At 36.6% G+C, this 14,170-nt stretch overlaps 1 protein-coding gene across 1 annotated transcript; it reads right to left on the reverse strand.

The window, feature by feature from the left end:
* Positions 1–8,276: 8,276 nt before the first annotated feature.
* SAP (Transducin/WD40 repeat-like superfamily protein) lies at positions 8,277–13,949 on the reverse strand. Its single transcript, XM_006848931.3, has 2 exons — positions 13,367–13,949; positions 8,277–9,564 (listed from the first exon to the last, which is right to left on the reverse strand). Exons 1-2 carry the CDS (start codon positions 13,601–13,603, stop codon positions 8,467–8,469), a joined length of 1,335 nt encoding a protein of 444 aa, XP_006848994.1. The 5' UTR covers positions 13,604–13,949; the 3' UTR covers positions 8,277–8,466.
* Between the last annotated feature and the right edge of the window lie 221 nt (positions 13,950–14,170).

Genomic DNA, 14,170 nt, shown 5'->3' on the forward strand with positions numbered 1-14,170 from the left:
CTAACATTGATTTCTATGTAGGGACAGGCCTTTTTCTGAACAATATGAGTCATACATAATAAAAAAAAGGCTGGGAACAATTGATTTCCAAAAAATAATGTAGTTTGACCATGACTCAGTCACATAAGATAACCTCCTATTGTGCATCATTGTTATCCAAAAAAATAAAGACCCATCTTCTAGATATCACATTAAGTATAATTAAGTCAATGCATCTATGCATGATAGAGGCAGTGCACGGAGCATTACAATATAGCTTCACCTATTGAAAGTAGTCGACAAAATAATCTCCATAACTCAATTATATAATGACCATGATGGTACCATTTATAGGGCACGGCCATGTAATCACGTAGAACGAGGCTATACAAAGGCTAAAAGTCTAAGTCATAAGGCAAGAGAGCTACAAAACAGAAAAGACAAAAAGTAGCAAGGGCTAGAAAATAAGCCAAAAATAACGATCAAGAGGGTCACAATAGCAGACAATATGTATGCAAAAGAAGTAAATTGTAAACCCTATTGTATTTTTGAGTTAGAGTATCACGCCCTAAGAATTTACAATATTGATATTCTTGAGATGTGACAGTCAAAACATATATATATCTCTTTTTAAAACAAATTTACAATAGCGAATTATTACAAAATAACAAAAGAAAGTTTAAGCACAACTACAATATCTTCCAGAGTTGATCTTGACGAGCACTCAAAATGAAACCACAGTTATCCTGAAAAAAATGTTTACCATAATTTGATGAGTTTGGCTACTCAGTAGGTGATCATCATAATCCTAAAAATAATCATGATTGAAAGATATCAATATTTTCAAAAAGGAGATCTATTAACAAATATGCATCAACAGTTTCACTTTCAAAAATGCATAATTAGGTATAATTCGAATAATTGAAATGCGTATAACATTTTAACGTTAGTACATAATTCAAAAGATTTCACAAAATACCCTACTGACGTCCCAAGTAGGTCATCTATATACCCTATCAGCGTCTAGATGGGTCCACTTAATCCCTATCGGCGTCCCAGATAGATCTACTTAATCCATACAGATCCACTTATACCTCATCGACGTACCGGATAAGTCTACTTAATCCCTACCGACATAGCGGATAGGTCCACTTATACCTCACCGGCGAACCGGATGAGTCCACTTGCATACTTAAAGTATTTCTAAATCTCTTTAAACATTCGAAAGCAGCAATATCATGTACTCAACATATCACTGAAATTATTAATATGAATTTCAATGAAACCATTAATAACAGTCACTTTCAATAACATTTCAAAAATAACCAGTCAAATATTTTGGGCTCAAATTTAGAAAGGTAGCAGTTTGTAAAAACATTTTAGCATAATTGCCAATCTAATATGTATAGAAAAAATCTTATAGAAATTCAAGAATACGGAATTATCACAATTTATGGGATGTCAATTTGCAAATAAACATTTCACGGACAATGCTATAATCAAATGCAAAAATATCAGTTTTCAAATAATAAGGCAGTCATTTGCACATGAATTTTACAATGTCTAAATATTAAAAACAGTAGAAAGAAATCTCACAATTGTACTAAAAGCAGAAATATCACATTTATTTCTAATAAATTTACAGTGTCTAAAATTCTCTAACAATAGACAAGAAAAATAAATAAATTTATTTCTAAGAATTTACAGCATTTAAAATTTCTAACATAGATAAAATATCACAATTTTATTAAAAAGATTATTTTTCAAAATAATGAGGTTGCTTGCGCATTAAATTTATTGTACCTAAAATTCATGATAATAAGCAGTAGTAATTATTTCATTTCATTTTTAAAAAGAACGGATTATTTTTTATGATAATGAAGTCACTAACCTAAAATATTTGAGAGGGAGCTTCCGATAAAAATTCGGCTTGAGAGAGGAGCTCATTGTGGTTCGACTAGAGAGAGAAAGATCTCAAAAATTTTCTAGGGTGGGAGTCTTCACCTCTCCAATTTAAATTCGTAAGACATATTATTATATTATCTTATTAAGCTCCACCTCATACATGAGGTGTGACAATACTATTAAACATGAAACCTTTAAGGCCCACGGTCAACTCAAGGACGTTGTAAAGGAAAGGAAAAAGTTAACAAAAGTGGTGATGGTCCTTAAGGACCATAATACTTATATGGACCATCACACTATAAAGAATTATTTATTTATTTATATTTATTTTTTTTTATTTTTTTTAAAAGTTTAGGATTGTTACGTATAGTCATTTATAAACAATTAAACAAAGGTATTTTTCTCCTCTATTTGTTGAGGTGTGAATATAATTAACAACATATCCCAGATACATTGGAACCTATGAACCTAAAAATTCAATAAAGCTCTGTCCAAGGCTAATCACTTTGCAGGGTAGGGATGTTTGAGTATTTCTAGAGTCACAATTGCATACTCATGCGTGGAGTAACTGCGCATCATATCGACGTGCCTGCTCCTAATTTGTCCTGATTGAGTAACGTGCTATTTTGGATGAATTTCATCTTTAAATAGGCATTTTCCCGACCTTTCCAAAAAGCCATATGAAGCCCTAGTTTTCATATTCAAACTTTATTTCTAGTCCTTGAGACACAAACCCTAAACTTAGAAGCCCTAAACCCTAGATCTATGAACCCTAATTTAGTAATAATTCAGAGATAATAAAAATCTTTTCAAGTCAAATCTAAACCTTAGATGCAAATTTCCTAAGGAACTCTCTTCCTCAGAGTACATTTATTCATTCAGGATCCACCATCTCGAACATCAGGGAGTAAGGACTCAATCTTTGTCGTAGATCCAGACTCAATTCTGAGTGCATGGCTTAAGGGCCCATATTCCAAATTCTTTCTTCCATTTATTCCTTTCCTTCTTACTTCCCTTAGTTTGTTAGAATTCTTCTTTATTTCCATTGATTTACATTCGTATTTCCTTTGTCTCTTATTCTAGCTTTCATTTATGTTTCTATTTATTTGGAATTTTACACAAACCTAAGCAGGCTTGGCATGATTTGCGAAGAATAGGTCTTTTCAAGTTGATTTTTTTATAAGATTGAAATTTGGCATAACCCACGTCTTTCAAATCTTAAGTTTGGATAGAATCTTATTACCATTATCATCTAGTTTTTTTTTCCAAAGATTTTGGGATTTGGTAAAAGTTGATTTAATCAAAATGGTGCCATAATGGTTTGAGAGAGGTGTAATTAACAAAGTTATGAATACCACCGATATCTCCATCATCCCAAAGAAATTGGAAACTGCAAGTACTAATTATATATGACCTATTAGCTTGCTGACCAGCCTTTATAAAATCATTACAAAAATTTTGGAGAGTAAGAACGTCAATTTTCATTAGATTTTATAAGGGACCACTTGGCATTCATACAAAATAGATCAATTACAGATAGTACTTTCATAGCCCAAGAGTGGATCCACTAAGGAAAACATGAGAACAAACCATGTATCTTATTTTAGAGTGATATAGAAAATACATATGATAGAGTAGATTGTAATGTATTATAAGAAATTTTGCTGAGAATGAGTTTTGGTGATAAATGGATAATGAGGATTAGAGATTTTTATCTAATGTTAATGGAAGTTCAAAAGGTTTTTCAGGGAAACTAGGAATGTGAGGTAGGGGAATCCTTTATCACCATTCTTGTTTACAATGAAGGAAGAAGGTTTCAGTGCTATACTTAAGAAATTGGAGAGTATTATGTTATTTTCAAGGTTTGAAGGGTATTGAGTAGGGCTCTAAATATTTTGTTTTTTCAATTTGTAGATGATACTCTTATCTTATGTGAGGCTAAGATGGACTAAGTGGTTAATTTTCAAGATTATGAGATGTTGCAAAGTGGCCTTGTGGTTTAAAGTGAACTAGATAAAACAACACTAGTAGGAGTTGCATGCTAGAGAGGGTTGAATGAAGCATTGGTTGATTGTATTGGGTGTTAGGTCGAAGTTATTCTCATAAAGTGCTCAGGCCTATTTCAAGTTCATGGTTGCCGAGATCAGTTCCTGACCTAATTATTCAATGGTTTCATGTTAAATTGGATTTGTTGATGGCTAGGTTCCTAGTTTTAGCGGGTAGAATCACTTTGATAAAATCTACACTCTCTAACTTGCCTATTTATAACAATGTTATTATTGTATATGCCTAATGCAACAATAAAAGATCTGGAAAGGATGATGAGGAAGTTCCAATGAGGATATTTTGAGAGGAGGAGGAAGTATCAATTGATTAGCTGGCAGAAGGTATATACATCCAACATGGAAGGGGGATTGGGGAATGTACATTTACAACTAATTGACGTGCAACTATGACTAAATGGTGATGGAGAAACACTCAAAGTAAAGATCAATTGTGGCAAAAGTATCAGAGGCTTAATGTGGTGTGTATAGAAATTCTATTCTTGTATTAGCAAATGGAAAGGGAGCTAGTTGTCAATCTACCCTATGGAAAGGAATTCTATATTGTAAGCTGATAGCAGAGAGAAACATAAGGTGGGTGGTAGTAAGGGTGATCGCATTTATTTGGCAGCATAAATGGTTGGAAGATTCAATACTGAAGATTCATGCACCAAAGTTTCTTGCATTAATCAACGACCCATTCAACCATGTTGACATGTTTAGTCATTGGTTCTCAGTTCAATATTAGTTGAAATATTTTGTGTAGATACAATCGAATTATATATGTCATGGTTACACAACTATTGGAGTTGTTATAAGAACTAAACGATATTTTTACATCTGCCGATGTTGATGATGAGGTTGAATGGGAAAGAGAAAATAATGGCTATATTTCAGTTTAATTAGTTTATCATTTACACTTTCATAATAGGGCGATTTGGTTGCAGCCATCCTTGGATAAGTTATGGAAACAACCAATTCCACATAAGGTACAAGCTTTTCTGTGGATAGTTATGCAAGGTGAGACTCTTACATGGATGAATTGAGGAAGAGGGGGAGGATCCTTGTCAATATATGTTTGATATGCAAAAGTTATAAAGAAAGTAGTGATCATCTTTTTTCTACATTGCATAATAACTTACAATATTTGGGTACGGGTGTTTTAGAAAATGGGAGTAAATGTAACAATCCCTGGAGCTTGCAGTGATATATTGGAGCAATTGAACTTACCTAGATTGCCGAAAGTGGGAAGAAAATTTTGGAAAGCTTTCGAGGCAGCTGTTTGAAAATAAAGAAATAGAAGATTTTTGATGGAATCTTAATGAATGTGGAGAAGATCAAAAACAATATCACGAATACATTATGTAATTGGGCTTTGTGAACTAAACAATGTTGGGGGATTTCAAGAGTGAATATTTTGGTGAATTTGGGGGACTTCAATAGGGTTATGGGAGCCTTCTCCAATATATTGTTTTGAATTAAATTTTGATAGTAGCACTTTTGGAAATCGAAGACCATTTGGAATGAGAGGAGCACGAGTAATGTCCTTTTCTCTTATTCAAGCCGGTGTGGGTTTACAATGGCAAACCATGTAAAGTTAAGTTCATTGCTGCAGGGATTGAAGCTATTTTATAAGAGGTAAGACGGAAGAATAATTTTAGTGGAAAGGAAGTCTTGAATATCATTAAGTGGAACACGAGGGAGCAGAGAATTCATTAGAATTTGAAATCCATTTGGCTTCAAATTGTGGACCTCGATAATCCGTTGGAGACCTCTTTTGGACATATGAACACAGATGCCCATGAACTTGCAGATGATCCGATTAAGATGGAATGAATGGGGCAAGGCTTACTGTCCATGGTTGTCTTTTGTAAGGAGTTTTTTAAACTGTATGACTGTTGATATATCACTAAAATAATAAAATACCACAATTCTTTCAAAAAAGAGATAATGTTTCTAAAAGATGGCGTAATATGTGGGAATCGGGCGATCCACCTAGTCCAATCGCTTAGTTACCTAAAAGACTCTGCAGGATTCAGATCACACCTTGATTCGGAAAAAGAACCAGGTCAACTTAGACCAATTACCAATTCAGATAAAGGATTCCCAACCCAGACCACCTATTTTTTAATCACTTTTTTGTAGGCCGATGATAAGAAGAAATGCTGAAAGTTAGTGGTACACTAATTTTCGAAGATTAATATGGTATAGAGTGAAAGTTGGCCGAACAAGTGGAGTGATGTGGTGATGAAAGTAGTCCTTTTATAGGAGGGCCCCATAGTTCCTTCCCATGCATTTAGCCACGTTGAGGGCGCATCTGAATTGCACTACCATTGGCTACCAGACAAAGTACGCATCTACAGTTTTACGGGATGAGCCACGTATTCATTTGCGATCCCTACTGAACACTTTCTCTTCTTTTACTGAAATGCGATGCCATGCGCCGTAAAACCCTCTATGTCTTATCATGATACCTGGCAATGAATTTCAAGCCTCCTCTTCTCCTTCTAATATTTGAATGTTTGAACCTCACCATCTGAAGTGACTCAAGATGGACGGGTGTCAATGGACCCGACCTAAAACCCGACTATAGATGGATCCGGATTTGGGTATAGGTTCAAAAATTAGACTGAAAAAGTCGGATCCAGGTCCAAACTTTAGACCCGTATATTATTTGTGTACGGGTCCAGATCCAAGTCCTAGTAGACACGATTTCAATAGCAGTGGTATTTAAATAATATTTAATATATGATATTTAAATAATAAATAATTTAATGACGATGGGCCCTATCAAAATAAGTAAAACCTCACCTCATAACTCATCGAGAATTGCAATTCAAGAATTGAAAGACCTTTACATCTATCACGAACATTATGGCTGTGGAAAAAAAATTAGAATTTCAAGCTCAAAAAATAATGTATATGGTAACAAATTATCTACAACATCCATTTCACCCTAAAAACAACTGTTCTTAGATCCACAACATCTTTTTTTCATTTTTGAAGGTTTAAATTTTATTTTCGGTGTTGAAAATTGATTTAAGAGCGATCATGGAGATTTTTATTGTTGAAAGTACTTTCCAAACAAATATTTGAGGTGAGGCTTTATTTTGTTTTCATAAAGCCTAAGCTACATCAAAACCTCATCCTTTAAATAATATTCAATTAAATATAACTACATATTTTAATTATAACATTTAAATAATTCATATATAACTTTAATAAATTTATAAAACATATTTAAATACATAGATATTTTTATTTTTTAATCAGTCCAATTGGCTCTAAGTTTGGATCCAATGAATTCGGATTAAGATGGGTTCGAGTCAACGTCCAGGTCCCCATAATATTTTTTTTGGGCTGAACCTGGACCCAGCTGACCCTGTTGCCACCCCTACTAAAAAACACCTTTTACACACACTTCTCTCCTATTGTGGAAATGTTGCATGAGCCCCATGTGATTTTAAGTATCCCGAGTTGGGTGGTGAACCATGGGATCTTAATACAAAATAAAATAAATAAATCCAAAAAAATGAAATATTCATTTGCAATATGTTTTTATATGTTCACTGTCATTTTCGTAAAGATTGAAAAGTATTTTGAGCATGAATATTTATTTTTATGTTTCCAGTGTTGAAAAAGTTCGGGAACTCAAACCGAGTAATGCCGAGTACCATATCGCACCTGAACTATTAAAAAAAATAAAAAATAATTAATAAATCTAAAAAATAGGAAAAATAGACTCAAAATAAAACTTAACAAAACACAATTAATTGTGTTTAAAAAAGTAGCAAAAGAATAGATTTTAAAAAATAAGATTATGATCAGGGATATTTAAAAAAAAGAAATCCAAAAAGATGAAATAATGCAAAAATATGTATTCGTAGACAAAATGCTTTCCAATCTTTGCATAATTATAGAAAACATAAATAAACATGTTACAAATATATTTATTTTTTTAAAAATTTTATTTTTATAAATTTTTTTACACATTCCTGAATTGGACCAGGCTCGTCAATGACCCGAGCCCGATTATCTTGGCTGACTTTGCAAACACCCATATTTTCCCCTTTTTGAATTCATTCTAAAGTACCTCCCTCCCAAGTTGATTTTTTAAAAAATCTAAATTTTTACTACTCCTTTTAACCTCACTTAGATGCATTTTGTTTAGTTTTACTTTAACCACATGTCTCCTTTGTTTTACTCTTTATATTTTTTATTTTTTAATACTTTTTTGCTTGGCCATGAGAGGAGCCTGCCCGACTCAAGCCGAGTCACAAACTTGGCTCATGCATGGGCCAAGTCCGATCCCCGAGTCGGGGTTTTGAACATTGTTTAGTACTCGTACTCTTTCCCATGTTGTTTCCCATATCCAAACCTCTTTTCTCTAACACAGTAGCAGCATGGCCATGGACATAAAACATAGTTTCTGATTCTGTGCGGCCGCCGCCTCTTTTAAAAAAGAATAGTCAATCTCCCTCTCCTCTCTCTCAAACTTGGTTCACTCGCTCTATGGGCGCACCTGTCACCTAACTACCCTCTAGAGCGCAGCAAAGCTCCACAAATGAAGCAACGCGTCTGTTGTAACCGCCGCCACATGTAAATCATCCGCCACAATGGCCGTGGCCTCACCTAAATCCTCCCTGAAATGATACAAATTCTCGCCACTCCTCAGATCCCACGTGCCTATTACCCCCTCCGAACAAACAAAACCCTGAGTCCAATTCATGCAACCCAATGCCTCATTCGTGGCTACCCCCTCCACCTCAAACTCGCACGTGCGATTCAGGTCCGGCAAGTGCCTGATTGTAGCTTCCTCATCTCTAGACACGACCAGGCACCTTTCGCCATGAGCGTCGAAACACCCAACCATGAAGTCTCCGAAGCTTTCGTAAATTTCGTCTTCGGCGCCGAAAACTACCGAAACTCTTGACTCGGTGCAGGCGACCACGAGTCCACCAGCGCCCACTCGCACGCGCCCCAGGGTCCGGTGCGGCTCGGTGAGGAGGCGCCACCCACGAACAGCATCTGGGTCCGTCAGATCACCCCCAACAAATAGCGTCTCCTCCGTTACCGCATCCCAAACCCTGACGGCTCGACCGGGCACCCCAGCAAAAAGCCCCACCCAAAATCGACCGTTACCGTTAAAATCAACGCATGTGCCGTTATCCACCACGTTTCCAGCCAAAACTCGCCGGAAAACCCAGCCCGAAATATCCCCCTCATAAACATTCCCATCCAACAAGGCAAACACGAGTCGATCATTATCTATGACGAGCCCAGACACGGCTCGGGAGTACGGGCCCAGTCGATCCGAGTGGGCTGGACAATACGACCCAAGATGGGCTCGAGTGCGTAAATCAAAGGCTCGGACTGAGCCATCAAGGAAGCCTAGGGCCAAGTAGCGGTCAGAGAGACCGATGCGCCGGCAAGTGGGCGTGGAGGCAGGCGAGGTGGGCTCGAGCTGGAGGGTGAAGTGGCGCGACTGGCGATTGCGGAAGTTGGACGCGGTTCGATGTCTGAACGCATATTCGGATCGCCAAGAGGCCCGGGTTAGGGTGCTGAAACCCCACACATTGGAGCAGAGGACTCGCCATAGGGTTTCGGAGGTGGAGACGCTGCGCCAGGTCGAGCATACCTGCAGGTGAAATTTTTGGAGTCAGGATAGCGACAGGCGAAATGTCGGTCAGTGAGATTCGAAATACTTCGACCAGGTGTGCCGAAATACCGTTGAGCATGAGCGCCACAATTTTCAGGAATATGAGACCCTTTTTTGGCCCATAAACAGGGGTTAATAAGGCTTCCAAAATATCAGTAAATTTCTGCTGCCAAAATAGCAGTAAAAGTTTCGGCGAATTTAAAGAAAAAAAAGACGCCGACGTGGCAGTAGTGCATTGGAAAGTTTTGTTGCAGTTAACTAGATGGTGAAGGGGAAAAATGATGGAAGGGCAGCATAGGTCATTTTGAAAGAGAGATAGGGGTAACTTTGGAAAGATGAACATTAATTTGGTGGGTGGTGCTGGAGCGGCCCAGCAAAAAGGATCAGTGTACTTGGAACCGGGGTCGTTATCGTCCTTTGGCAGCCGCTCTCGAAGGGACAAAAAGGCCGGCGATTTTCGGCTTTTATCCTACGGAGAGAGAAAGTACACTGTAACTACACTTACAAATCTAGAGAGAGAGACAGTCAAAAGAATGCTGTTTCCTTAATAATTAGAGCGAGAAAATTCAGGATTGCGTTGGGCCAAGAGAGAGATAGCAGTGCTCCATTCTGAACAGGAATCCGGCCATTGGCCAGAACCGGAATGAGAAACCGTTCTTCTCAGGGTTAGGTCCATATTGGGCTAAACATCGTAAAAAAGCTAAATAAAAAAAAGAAAAGTTTATATAGAGCTGAGGCTCTAAAAAATCAAATTAGAGCCTATCTCAAAAATTTCACTAAAAAGGGTTGTTTTGATGCCCAAATATCCTCGAATTGATCATCTCGACACCAAGATGCACAATCATGTGGGAAAAAATAGATTTCAAGTTTTGAAAATAGTATATTTTCTAACGTATTTTTGGGTTAATTTACAATATTTTCAAGTTTTCATAGATATGCCGATCTACACTATTTTTTGAAGCTTTAAACTTTATAAATAAAGATCAAAATATATTTTAAAGCTATCACAAAGCTTTTCAGTATTGAAACCACATTTCTCGATACTATTTTACATAGGCTCTAATTTGATTGTTTAGAACCTAAGCTCTATACAAACTGCACCCATAAAAACACTCAAAAACATAAAAAAAAAATTATATTGAAAATATAATTAAACAAATACATCCGAATGAGATTAAAAATATTAAAAAAATAAATTTTAAAAAATCAATGTGTCTATAAATATTAATTCAAAAAAATAAAAAAAAAATTAAAATGAGTATTCATGATCAAAATATTTCCCAATCTTTTTCAAAATAATAAAAAACATTAAAAATTCTGTTACAAACAAATTTTTAAATTTTTATTTATTTTATATTCAAGTCAAGGTGATCAAACCAATTGGCCTTACTGCCCTTGACGATTCCGAATAACCGGCCGAGTCCAAGACCCGGCCGGTTTTGTTAACACTGTGAAGAGAATAAAATTGAGGGGTGGAATAAAATTTTGAAAAGAGAGGAAGCATTGCAAGGAAAAGACAAAGGTACAGAGAGACGCAGCCTTCTTGTAACGGCTTGGAGATGAAGAGAGAGACAGAAAGGGGATGAACAAAGCGACAGAGAGTCAAAGATTGGGTGCCGGAGGTGGGCAGCGTGCCGCTATTCCTCATGGGAAAGAGGCGACGCCATGCCTCTTTTCCGAGGGATAAAATTTTGAAAGAAAAAAAAAGGGAAAAATAGATCAAAGACGCGTCCAAATACAAGGCACGAATAAACCGCAAAAAGCCAACTCCAAAGGAACTGTCAGTTCCTCTCTCTCCTTTAACACTCTCTCTCTTCTTACCAGTCACGCTATTGTGGTCCAATAATGTTTAGTAAAATATTGGGATAATCAGCTAACCCCAAAATATCCTCCACAAATCTCCTACTTATCTCATAAAACCCTCCATCCAAATCTTTCTCCCTCTCATTTTCTCTAATATCCAAAAAAACACACTTGAACAAAGATTTTGTATAAATATTAAACACAAAGATGGGATAGTCTGTTAGCTGAGAGAAGGATTGAAAGGACCTCAAATCTCTCCCAGGTGTTTTGTAATGATGTGGATTAATCTTTTTGACTCTAAAATTTTTTTTAAATTTTTTTTTATAGCTTAGTGGGGGAAGAGATCTCGCGTTTGTAGAAATCGAGCCTGAAAATCGAGTGACGTTTGTAGGACTCGAGCTTGAGAATCAAGCGCCGCGAATTCTATTGCCTGACACAGTCAGTTTCTGCCCAAGCTTCTTGCCTACAACATGCATTAATCTTATGATATATAAGATTTGCAATAGCTTAAGGGGCATAATAAGGACAATCAAGAGGGACATGAGATGCTTCAGGCATTTTAACAAGAAAATACAGCCTAGAAAATTTGAACTTTGGATTGTAGAGGGATTCCAAATGGAGGAATTTATGGCAATTATTTCGACTATGGTACTTTGACCATCCTTTTTATGTGTGTGATAGAAAGAGAGAGATATCATATACATGTACATAAGTTCAACTTTAATATACTGATAGACAAGGAAATAATGGTCTCTTTTAAAGAAAGGGTATCTTGAACAATTGACAGAGGATGTGATAATGAAGATAAACTTTGGGGATTTGACCACTCTGCATAAGTTGGACAGAGAGTATGTTTGGGTATTGAATTGGTTAATTGAAGTCATTTCAATCAATTTTCTAATAAGAAAACATAGTACTTATTTAAACCAGTATATGTGATCCCAAAAATGGAAACAAAGCCCATAAAAACAACAAAATCCATCAACATCAATAAATTTTCCATCAATCACACGTCAATTTCTACTAAAAAAAACAGGATGCATTCCAAACAAAGAAATCTAATTAACCACTAAATATCATATCAACTACACTTTATGGTTCATAACAACAAAATAAAACGGCATAAATAAACAATCTAATTAATAGAAAGTGATATAAATAGAGAAACATAAACAGTGTAAGATTCTCGCCAAGATGTAACATTAGTTTCATTATGGAAAGCTAGAAACACTAGTCAATATATTCAAAGATAGGACCAGGAGCCTTTTTTTTGTGTATAAAATGAGGACGAATCAAAAAAACAGAAGATGGTCAGAGAGAGAGAGGGACAGAAAGAGCTCATATTATTGATGTCTAGAGAGAGAAAATTGAAAAATGGGTCCAAAATAGGGACTGATTTGATAGGTGGACACATATCTGTACACAGAAGCTAAGCACTGAGAGACAGGAGATCTTTGAGATCGAATGAAAATGGAGTTTTGCATTAGAGATGCAGAGAATAGAAAAGGAGAAGGGTGTAGAAAAAGGGGAGCAGCAGGAAAGTACAACGAGATGCCAAATGTAAGTTCCCCCAAACCCGCTTTGGAAGAGGCGAGAAGACATGACCTACTTTAGGAAACACGACGAGAGAGAGAGGGAGAGATTCTTCTTTTGACAAAGTGCAAGGGAAAGGACTTTCCCTTTTGATTATCTAAAGGAGGTGAGAGATATTACTGGTTCATTGGAATGATGAAGAGAGGGAGAGAGAGAAACCCCATCTTCTCCATTATCATATGGAAACATAAAGAGATAAATTTGAGAAAGCAAGACAGTATTTTTTCTTTAACTATCAGAACGAAATAAGGCGGGCGAGATAACAGTAAGAGATAGTGGTCAAGAACTGGTAGAAAACGGAGAGAGAAAACTTGTTAAAGAGAGTGTTCTGATTAGAGAGATCTCCAGAGAGAGAGAGAGAGAGAGAGAATACTCAGTTACTCACCATGAATAGGTTTGCGAGGGCCGGACCAGCTGCTAATGGACCAACGCTATTATACGCTTCCATAGCAACATTCACAGCGAGAGATTCGACGAAAGGTTCAGGCCAAACTCCATTTGTGGATGCTATCAGTCGAGCAGCCGAAGATGCAGAAACCCTTCGCCTCGTCTCCAACCGAGAAGTCGAAGCCACTGCTTCTTCTTCACCACTGTCTTCTCCGTTTTCAGTAGAAGAAGACATGGATAACTCTAGAGAAAGAGAGCCGAAAACAGTTGTGAGAAATAGAGAGAAAAACTGAAAATGAATCACACAGCAAAGCAGATACAGTAAAAAATAAAAAACAAAAGGAAAGGGAGAGAACTCGAAAAGTAACAGAAGAGAGCTCAAAACAATAAAAAAATAAAAAAAATAAAAAAGAGGTAAGAGAGAGAGAGGGAGAGCGTAAAACAGATGTAGAAAGAGAAAGATAAAGAGAAAGGGAGAGTGCAAAACAGATGTAGAGAGAGAAAGTTAGAGAGAGAGAGAGAGATGGGGTGCAAAGGGTACGTGCACTGAGAATGTAGGATGTATCTTTATACCGGCCCGTAAGTTTACAGGGAGGGAGCTTCAGCCCTAGTATCACGCCCCCCTAAGAAATTGCAATGCCCAAATTGTCCTCATTATTCTGTATCAATTTCCTATTATACCACTGCCACATAAGCCGTTCTTCCCTGACAAAGGCATATGATGTCACGTGCTCTCTCTCACGTGGTCTTCAAGCCCTCTGTGCTTTCTACCCTGTAATCTCTTTTCTATTTCAGTTAAGTG

The sequence above is a fragment of the Amborella trichopoda genome, chromosome 10 (assembly GCF_054954075.1).
Source record: "Amborella trichopoda isolate Santa Cruz 75 chromosome 10, AtrichopodaSantaCruz75HAP2 v2.0, whole genome shotgun sequence".
NCBI lineage: Eukaryota > Viridiplantae > Streptophyta > Magnoliopsida > Amborellales > Amborellaceae > Amborella > Amborella trichopoda.